This window comes from Lampetra fluviatilis, chromosome 30 (assembly GCF_964198595.1).
Source record: "Lampetra fluviatilis chromosome 30, kcLamFluv1.1, whole genome shotgun sequence".
Taxonomy (NCBI): Eukaryota; Metazoa; Chordata; class Hyperoartia; order Petromyzontiformes; family Petromyzontidae; genus Lampetra; species Lampetra fluviatilis.
Genome location: NC_136304.1, coordinates 6,137,519 through 6,146,800, shown reverse-complemented (window position 1 = coordinate 6,146,800; position 9,282 = coordinate 6,137,519). Strand labels below are relative to the sequence as shown.

Below are 9,282 nucleotides of genomic sequence, written 5' to 3'. Positions count from 1 at the left end.
ACCGCTGCCGGCGCGCCGTCTGCTCCACCTACAGCGGACGTTAAAGATCCCGTGACGTTGTTGCGCAAGAGCAAGCCACCGTGCGCGGGCGCGAAAATGTGCCAAGTATGGCAAAATAAAAAAAATAACACCGCAAATTACTCGATTGTGATGACACAGCGGCAGCAATCATCGCCCCCCTAGTGGCGGGCAAATACCGCAGGTCACCCTTGGTAGAACGAGTGGCACGCAATCGCAAGGTTGTCAGTTCAAATCATGGTTGGGGTGCGGTGGGTGGGCGGGGGAGGTTGAAGTAAGCCATAACTACCATGGTCCTAAAGAATAAATCAACCGCTCCCTAGAGGAATGTGGGACATCAACCACCGGCTTAGTGGCTGTAAACATTAGATGAGCATCGCCTGAAATGCTCATTTGAGCAGCAATTCATTCCTACTCTCTCTCTCTCTATCCCCATCCGTCTCTCCGTTCGCTCAAAGAGCACGGCCGCGGCCATGTGGCTCATATGAGCGACGTCGAGTCGAGCGGTGCTGACGCGCCACGTGGCCGCGCGAGCGAGTCTCGGGATTAAATCGCGGTTGACGGAGCGCGCCGCTCGCCCGCGGTGTTCGCGGCCGCTAGACAATTTGCCGAATGAAAAGAAAATCAGAGAGAGAGAGAAAAAAAAAATCGGAGCACCGGTGATGCGGAAGACGCGGGGCAATGAGACGAATCGTCGCGGTGTGATTTAACGCCGACGGCTGTGTGAGTGGCACGCGAGCCTGTGGCAGCAGTGGGTGGATCGGTTTTGTGTGAGCCTGTTATATACGAGGCGATGACGGATCGATCATTCGACGAGTATCGGTTCTTTAAGCGGTGCGAGGTACAACATGCCAAATCGTGCGCTTGAGAATCGGATATATATATTTTTTCCGACTTGAAAAATAGTGTGAAAAATAAGATTCCTTGTAAAAGGTTGCAGTTTGGTGTTTTAACGTCTTAACACCTGGGACCTCCTTTGCCAGTACTAAAATATGATAAGAGGGATTTCCCCTTTTTTCTGGCATCAAAACAGAGTAATCAAAACAGGTGTTAAGATGTTAAAACACCAAACTGAAACCTTTTTACAAGGAATCATGTCTGCATTAACCACAATACGTGTGGTCAGAGTGCAAATTAAAAAACAAACTCTGATAATATATGGGCATTGTCCTTCAAACTGATTGGTCCACACCAGAGACAGCTTTCTTTTGAGCCTCGTCTCAAGGCGTCCTCTGATCTAACACCGTTTGAGACGAAGCTCAAAAGAAAGCTGTCTCTGGTGTGGACCAATCAGTTTCAAAGACAATGCATATATTACACTGGTCAACAAAAAAACAACTTTTTACTGGCATGGACTTTTGCAGCTGTTTTAGACTAATTTCAGGGTGCTGATTCCAAATCTGATCTCAGATTTGCTCTATCACATCTCATTTTATGCTATCGGCATACCCCATTTTCATTGATTTTACCCGAAATTAACTCTGTCACTTATGATTGCAAGTTGTTGCGAGTCAGTGACTGCTTTAGTGTTAAAATATGGTGCTGTATTTTAAGTATAGTGTGTTTATAATATAATTTTATGTAGATATCCACATTTATTAAATATTTTTCCTCCGCAGTTTTTATTGAAAATGCAATATTCGATATCTCACAAACCTGATGTGATAGACAAAAACTGATGCCAGATTTTGAATCAGCACCCCAAAATTACCTTAAAACCGTTGGAATACCTTATGCCAGAAAAAGTGTGTTGACCAGTGTTATCAGAGTATATTTTTTGTTTGCATTCTGACCACAAGTATTGTGGTTAATGCAGACGTGATTCCTTGTTAAAAGGTTTCAGTTTGGTGTTTTAACATCTTAACACCTGTTTTGTTGCCAGAAAACCCCTATTATAATAAGAATAGGTTTAATCCATTATGTCAATAAAACAGGTGTTAAGACGTTCGAACACCAAGTAGATTCCTTTTGCAAGGAATCAAGTCCGCGTTAACCACACGCGCGTGCGGTTTGGCATGCAAACACACGTGACTGTGAAGTAGTGACCTGGGTACTTGTGGTGCCCGTCACCTTTCTTACAGGCGCAAGGCGAATCACGAAGTAGCAATGGCGGCCAGTCAGCCAGTAGCGGGCGGGGGGGGGGGCTTTCCAAATGGAGTCGAGTCCAGTCGATTTTACTTTTTCGATTTAACACGTGGCGCCAGGAATTCGATGTTCAGATGTTACATTTCTCCTGAATTCTATCCCGGTTTGCGCAGCGGATCACCGCGTCTGTAGAGTCCGTGGAAGGGGACACTACAGAGCTGCTTCTAAAATCTCATCAAGTGACGTCTTTATCCGCACACTCTAGGGCAGCACTTTCTCGCGCACCATGCTGCAGAGAGAACAGTTAATCTAAGCGACGTTAAAACTAGCATCGTTTTCATTCTCAGAATGGGAATTCAACCTAACCAAGTGCAACGCCGAACATATTAAGATGCGTTTTTTTTTTCATGAACTGACCGGACTGAAACCATCAACTCACAACCACACTCGCGAACCGGTTTAATCACGGGCGGCTGATATCCGGATTGGAACCTCAGGATCTTAGCCGTGCGTGGCGGCTCAGCGCTCTGACCTCTGCTGAGCCTCCCGGCCACCTCATAATTGTCAGCTTCATGTGCCGGACAAACCCAAGCACAAATGTGGCTGCGAGCCCAGCGCGCACATCGTTACAGAGCCCCGCATCTCCGCGATTATGACGAGAGCCAGATGCGCGACGCGGAGCAATCTCCGCGCCCCCCCACCTCGCCCCCCACTCCACGTCTCCCGTGTGCTCAGCTGCGGTGCCCTCGGCTGATCCACGACGGCACATTCCGTCGCGGCACCAGTCAATATGTCAGTGGCTCGGTCGGCGTGCCGTGACCGCTGTTGTCCCTGCTGCTGTTGCTGCAGATCCAGCTGCTGTTGCTGCAGATGCTGCTGCTGCTGCTGCTGCATTGTCGTCGGCGGTTATCAGCCCAACGTCGGCGGCGTCCTGTATTTCTCAGGAGGAAAAGTTTACCGGCGTCGGTGTGTCGGTGTGTCGGTGCTTCGTCGCCGACGCCGATGTCGGCCGGCTGCTGCTGCTGCTGCCACTGCGGTGGCGGCGGCGCTTCCTCATCGGTTCGGCGAAATAAATGTCTCCCTCGACCCGTTCGCAAATGGCTTTGCCTGACGACGAGCGGACGCCGTCTGCCGAGTCGACCCAGCGCGTTCGGCCGTAGCTCTTCGCTTCCGCGCCACTCGCCTCCACCCCCTACCCCCCCTTCTTCTTCTTCAAGTCAAATCTGATGGTGCACCCGTCATGGAGAAGCAGCAGAGCAGCAGAGCAGCAGCAGCAGAATGTCTCTTCGCGTTGCCGCCACAGCTGTCACGTTGAGCCTACGGTCTGTGATTTTCTCTGCTCTTCACACTGACGCCGCATTGCCACGCGACCTCTATTTTGATTCGATAACGAACGCTATCGGAGCGAGCGGCTGCCACCCAAACGAACGCTTGGAATGGCAGACGACGAAATTGTTATCGCCAGCAGTAGCAGCAGCAGCAGCAACGATGGCAGGGGGAAGGAGAAGATCACAACAACAGCATCTTCCAAGAAGGTCAGGGTTCTCAAGTAGTTCAGAGGTCAGTTCAGAGGCTCATTGTGAGCTGCGAAATTCCGGTGCTTCTCATTGTCGGGGAGGTCGCTCGGCTCCACTGTGTGAAACAAGTTGGTCATTTTCATCTTGCTTTTCTCACTGCCGAAAGATTACAATGTCAACACGATGCGACGGCTTGCGCACCGCATGGCCGCCCGTCCGTCTGGCCATGCGTTCATTCATTCATCCGTCTGTGCGTCTGGCTCTCCGTTCATCTGTCCGTCCAAATGTCTATCCATTCGTCTCATCCATTCAGCCATCCATGCATCTGGTCGTCTGCTATTCCACACAACAAGGCCGTATTTATAATATATATATTGGGGGGGACACATCCCCCCCCCCCAATATATTGCTATAAAATAGTTTAACACGTAGGCTTTCGCGACCAATATTATTCATAATAAACGTTTTTGGGTTAGATCGCGTTATTTATAAATGTGTCGTAACCCTCCAACACCCGACACGCCCAATCTTTTGTCAACGTGACACTTTTTTTGCTGATTGGCCGTGTCAGGTGGTGGAGGGTTACAACACATTCGTAAGTAACGCGATCTAACCCAAAAACGTTTATTATGCTATAAAATAGATTTCTGTTTATATGATTGTGGTTATGGTTATACTTTATTAATCCATAATCTCTGCCATTACATACAATGAAACAAGAAAAGGTAAAAAAGAAAAAAAAGAGCAATGTAATACAATACACTATTAGACCTTCTTGTAAAAAATAAATAAAAATTCCATCCTATGTGTTAGTACTTTTTTTTATATTCTAGGCAGGAAATTCGTTTTCAAATTTAGATTTTTTTTCTGGGGGGGGGGGACCCCCATACCCCCTGGAAATGTTGACTCCATCGCTACAGCCTTGCCACACAGACATACTGTACATGAATCCGTGTGTCAGTCCATCTGTGTGGCCAGCTACCATTCTGTCTGTCCATCGAAGTATCTGCCCAATTGCCCATTCGTCCGTCTGTCTGTCTATAAATCTGTCCATCCAGTCCATCGGTGAGTCCATCGATAATTGTATCTGTCCATCCCTCTGTCTGCCCAATTGTCCATCCGTCCGTCTGTGTGCTCATCCATCCATCTGTTCACCCGATTGTCTGTCCATTCGTCCATCTATCCATGTCTGTCCGTGTGTCCACACATCCACCTGTCTGTCTGCACCATTGTCCGTCCGTCCGTGTGCCGGTCCGCACGTGTTCCTACCGTGGGGTAGTAGGGTGGGGGAGGGGGTGATGGGGGCAGCTGTCCCCAGCGTCACACCTCGTAGAAGGTGCACACGTAGACGACCACCACCACGATGATGTTGCCCACGGTCGCGCCGATGGCGATCCAGAGGCACAGCGATTCGCCCGAGAGGGGGCCCTGCTGCTTAGCGCCCGTGGCGGAGCAGGCGGCGTTGCAAGCGGCGGCGTCAGCGGCGGCGGCGTCGGCGGCGTTCGCGGCGTTGGCTGCGGAGGCAGCCGCCTGCGACGGAGGGCGAGCCGTGGCGTTGAGGCACACCACGGAGTTGTGCAGAGGCACTGCCGAGCCGCCGTTGTGACAGCGCAGCGGGTAGTGGCCTCGTGGCGACGCCATCACGGAACACTGGCGGGCGAGAAGGCGCCGAGATAAACGCAGCAGAACTGACGGAGAACGGAGAAATAAACCGCGCTACGAGCACGACCCGCCTCGGGTTCGATTCCCGCGGATTACGTCGCTGGTGGATGTCTGATCCGCCGTGCTGGGGACTTCCCTACGACGACTCCGACTTACATCCTTGCCTCGTGCGGTGCGTTACACATCGGCGTTGGGGAGACAAAGGCGGCCCGGTGTTGTTCTCAACAGAGCACCGGCTGGTGTTCCATGTCTGATTTAATCAGTGGTCGCTAACAGTGCTTGTCCCAACAGTCTGGAAGGCTGTATGGGAGATCTTTGTCTTTCTCCCTATGTATTACTGCATGCTGTTCCACGATTTCGGTTGAAATTTGTTTCCAAGATTTATTTTGTGTAAACCCCTTTTGTTTAAGTTGCTTATTGTAATCCATGTGTAAAGTACAATGGTTTTTAATAATTTTAAGTCGGTGTTTTTGTATATATATTCCGTGACCCCACCCATTGTTGTACCCGACTATTTCAGAGAATCCTAACATTGTAAAGTGCTCTGAAAAGACGCGACGTAAAATAATGTTTAATTGAATTGAAGACTGTGACAAGTGGAAATTCATGGGTAATTTAGATTCGTAGTTTTTTTTAGTTCATCACAACTTAGTCAGTCTAGCAATGCTTGTATCTGTAGATATCTACACGTATAAATTATATTTAAGCAATAACAGAGTGATGTTATACGGTACCCACTGGTATTCTATATAATCGTTATTAATTAATTCAACGTTGTCACCAAATCCAAACTTTATCTCAACGTAGCTGTCGTTCTCGCCATACCATCACGATACTCCGCAGCCAATCGGAACCCTCGCAGAGCCAATCCAACCCCCCCCCCCCCCCCCCGCGTTAGAGAATGGTCATTTAGGAAGTGGATGTCACAGAGCTACCTCCGAGATCCCTCCTTCAAGAGACTTGTGGTGGCACACGGTAGAGGGCGGAGCTTCACCCACTCGAGCTGCCGCATCAGAGCAATGATTGTCGCACGTCAGCCAACAACTGATGTTTTAATTCTCAGAGTTGTAACAAATGTAACAAATTAAAGTGCAGAACCATTTTTTTGGGGGGTGGGGTGGCTAACCGGGTTGATGCTATTAGCTTGCACCTGAGAACCCGGTTTTAATTACAGGTGACTGAAACCTGGACTCGAACCCAGGCTCATCAGCGGTGCCAGCTCATCGCTCTGACCTCAAGCAAGACCCACGCGGTCACCTCATCAGATCTCTGGCGGTCGTACTGTTTGGTGGCGCTCCCACGTCCGACCTTTCCCTCCTCGCTTAGGGAGCTTCCTCTGCACCTCACTTCCTGAAGAAGCTCCCGGTGCGTGGAGCGAAACGTCGGGGACATCATCGCCGAGCGACACGCGGCACGACCCGACAGCACGCCGGAGGGTTCCCGATCATCATTACAACCTCACGCACCGATCATTAACGCGCGAGTCGATGCTGGGGGGGGTGGGGGGTGGGTTTAGCTACGCAAAATTCCGACTAATCGGTTTTTTTTTTTTGCCAATAAATTCCGCAGTACCGTGCCCTTGTAGCCGCGACGGCTGCGACCCCCACACGCCTGTAGGGACGGCGCCGCGGTCGCGCCAGTAACGTCGCCGCGCCAGCTCGCGTTCACCTGACTGGAGTCGAAGGATCGATCGGCGGGGAAGCCCGGGCGAGGCGGAACCTTCGTTGCCATCGATGGGCGGCCCTGCGGATGCCCAGCGCACGCGCTATTGACGCCGCCGCCGCCGACGCCACTGCTGCCGACGATACGCTGGGATTTTGTGATCTTAAGATGAAGTGGCAGCCTGAACAAGGGGGGTTGGGGAGGGGTGGCGACGTAGGGACGCGAACGCAGAAGGAGGAGGAGGAGTCTGAGTAGGATGAGAGCGTGGAGTGGAGCGGCGAGGGTGTTGAGAGAGCGTGTGGGAGATTGGGGAGACAGCCGATGGCGTGGGTTCTGATGGCAATGGGGGAGAGCCGAGGAACGATGGGGGGGAGGGGGGGAGGCGAGGTCCCGCCTGCAGTCCAGGCGCACGCACGCACGCACCCAGATGGGCTGGCGCTGCAAATCCTTGCAGAGCGTAATCCGGATTAGTGACAAGTCACGAGCGCTCCTGTGCGTTCAGCTACAATGGTCGTTAACAGATTTACTTCTGCGCCGAGATGAATGTAACACAATGAAACGGAGAGCATAGCTGAAATCAATCACGTCGTTCTCGGCTGGGTCTTTGCATCCACCTGCGGTCAAATCACCCAGAGTTGCACCTTATGCAGTGCGGGGTTAAGCTAGTGCGGGGCCTGTAGCTAATGTTATGAAGGGGCCCTGAATAAATAAAAAAAAAGTAAATATTAAAACACAAATGTTTTACTTGCATAGTATTTTTCATTTGCTATACGGCCAGATAATACCCGGTCGTTCATAAAAGCTGAAGGCAGTATAGTACTATAGTAATAGAGCAAGTGCAGAATCACTGAACGGGAATTGATAGCTTGAAGGCATTTAGCGCGGGGCCCTTGAAAGTGCGGGGCCCGTAGCCACATATGTAGCTACTTCTGCTCCTAGGATATAATCCGGAACTACCCACTATGTCATCGTATCTCACAAGCTAAGTCGGCCTGAGCCTGGATAGTGCTCGGAGAGGTGAGCACCGTCCGTTATAACCGGTGGTCGAGGTGGCCGCAAATCAACGTTGCCAGCCAAGCACAGTGAAGCAAACGCGCGTTTGTTGGGCTGCACGAGGCGCCAACATTTCGTCTCCCTGCCTTCACCGACCCGCTTGGTGACGCTCAGGGGCCTTCGTGCACCAGTGCGCTGACAAAGAAAGGGCTTTCGATTTAAAGCTTTCGTGACTGCAGGGATTCGTGATATTGGTTCTTTCGGTGAAGTCACGTAGAAGGGAAATAATAAAATAATAAGAATTAAACAATAAAATTATCACGACGTTTCGACTGCAACACAAGCAATCATCATCAGGTGTGAAAACCACAGCAATCGAAACGTCGTGAGAATTGTATTGTTTTATTCTTATTATTTTATTATTTCCCTTCTACGTGACTTTACCGAAAGAACCAAGAATATAAATAAGGGCTGTAAACTCTTCCTGTGCATTGCTTAGGGGCCGTCCATAAATGACGTCACACGATTTTGGAAGATTTTTGCCCCCCCCCCTCGTCACATGCCGTCACAAAAAGTCAGACGCCACCTCAAATATAAAACATGCTTCAAATCGCTTTAAACTATTGTCATTGTAGTGCGTATTTAATGTACCGCTGCAGTCTGATGTTGTAAGAGAAAACATTTATCAAAAAGTATTTTTTATTAAGTAAAACGTGTTGTGTCTATATTTATTTAAAGTTGCGCATTTTGATGTGACGTCACATTTCTCAACCCCCCCCCCCTCGTCACAAATGTTTGAACCTCCCCCCCCCCCCTAGGTGCGTGACGTCATTTATGGACGGCCCCTTACGTATAAACAATGGTTGGTAACCGTCATCATTTCAGAGGATAGGACGATATTCCCACTCGGAATTCCTCAGCTGGCCGTGCATCACCCGACCTCAGCAGCAGAGGTCGCAACCGGGTACCCGATACCCGTACCCTACCCGATACCCGGCTACCCGTACCCGGCCGGGTACGGGTACCCGTTTGCGACCCTGGTGCGGCCGGGTACGGGTAGACCGTGAGTCACTGGTGAGTAACTGTTTGTCACTCATTTCCCAACGTCTTGTCTCTTCTCACAATTCAAGTTCCTAGAATCAACCCACCCGCGCCTGCAACATGGCTTCATCCCAGAGGTCGCAATCAGGTACCCGATACCTGTACCCTACCCGTACCCGGCCGGGTACGGGTACCCGTTTGCGACCCTGGTGTGGCCGGGTACGAGTACGGGTAAGGAATCAAAACCCGTTTGCGACCTCTGCTCTGCAGTTATGGTCGGCAGCGTGGTGCAGTGGGGGCCGTA

At 50.6% G+C, this 9,282-nt stretch overlaps 1 protein-coding gene across 3 annotated transcripts; it reads right to left on the bottom strand.

Annotated features, from left to right (window-relative positions):
• Window positions 1-3,579: 3,579 nt before the first annotated feature.
• On the bottom strand, window positions 3,580-7,151 carry C30H14orf132 (chromosome 30 C14orf132 homolog). Of its 3 annotated transcripts, none has more exons than XM_078870682.1 (3): window positions 6,855-7,151; window positions 4,947-5,270; window positions 3,580-3,776 (listed from the first exon to the last, which is right to left on the bottom strand). In XM_078870682.1, the coding sequence occupies exons 1-3, from the start codon at window positions 7,011-7,013 to the stop codon at window positions 3,774-3,776; spliced, it is 486 nt and encodes a 161-aa protein (XP_078726808.1). In that variant the 5' UTR covers window positions 7,014-7,151; the 3' UTR covers window positions 3,580-3,773. The 3 variants fall into 3 exon arrangements, with proteins under 3 accessions (XP_078726808.1, XP_078726807.1, XP_078726809.1); XM_078870681.1 differs by having other exon boundaries at window positions 3,580-3,735; XM_078870683.1 differs by having other exon boundaries at window positions 3,580-3,735; window positions 6,951-7,151.
• Between the last annotated feature and the right edge of the window lie 2,131 nt (window positions 7,152-9,282).

Excerpts from the sequence above, each read along its gene's own strand:
- C30H14orf132 (XM_078870681.1), bottom strand. The coding sequence starts at position 7,013 with ATGGCAACGAAGGTTCCGCCTCGCCCGGGCTTCCCCGCCGATCGATCC. Across the intron at positions 5,271-6,854 it reads GTCGCGGCTACAAGGGCACG|TGTTCCGTGATGGCGTCGCC; the intron begins GTACTGCGGAAT and ends CTCGCCCGCCAG. Across the intron at positions 3,736-4,946 it reads ACGTGTGCACCTTCTACGAG|TGGAGCCGAGCGACCTCCCC; the intron begins GTGTGACGCTGG and ends TGTTTCACACAG.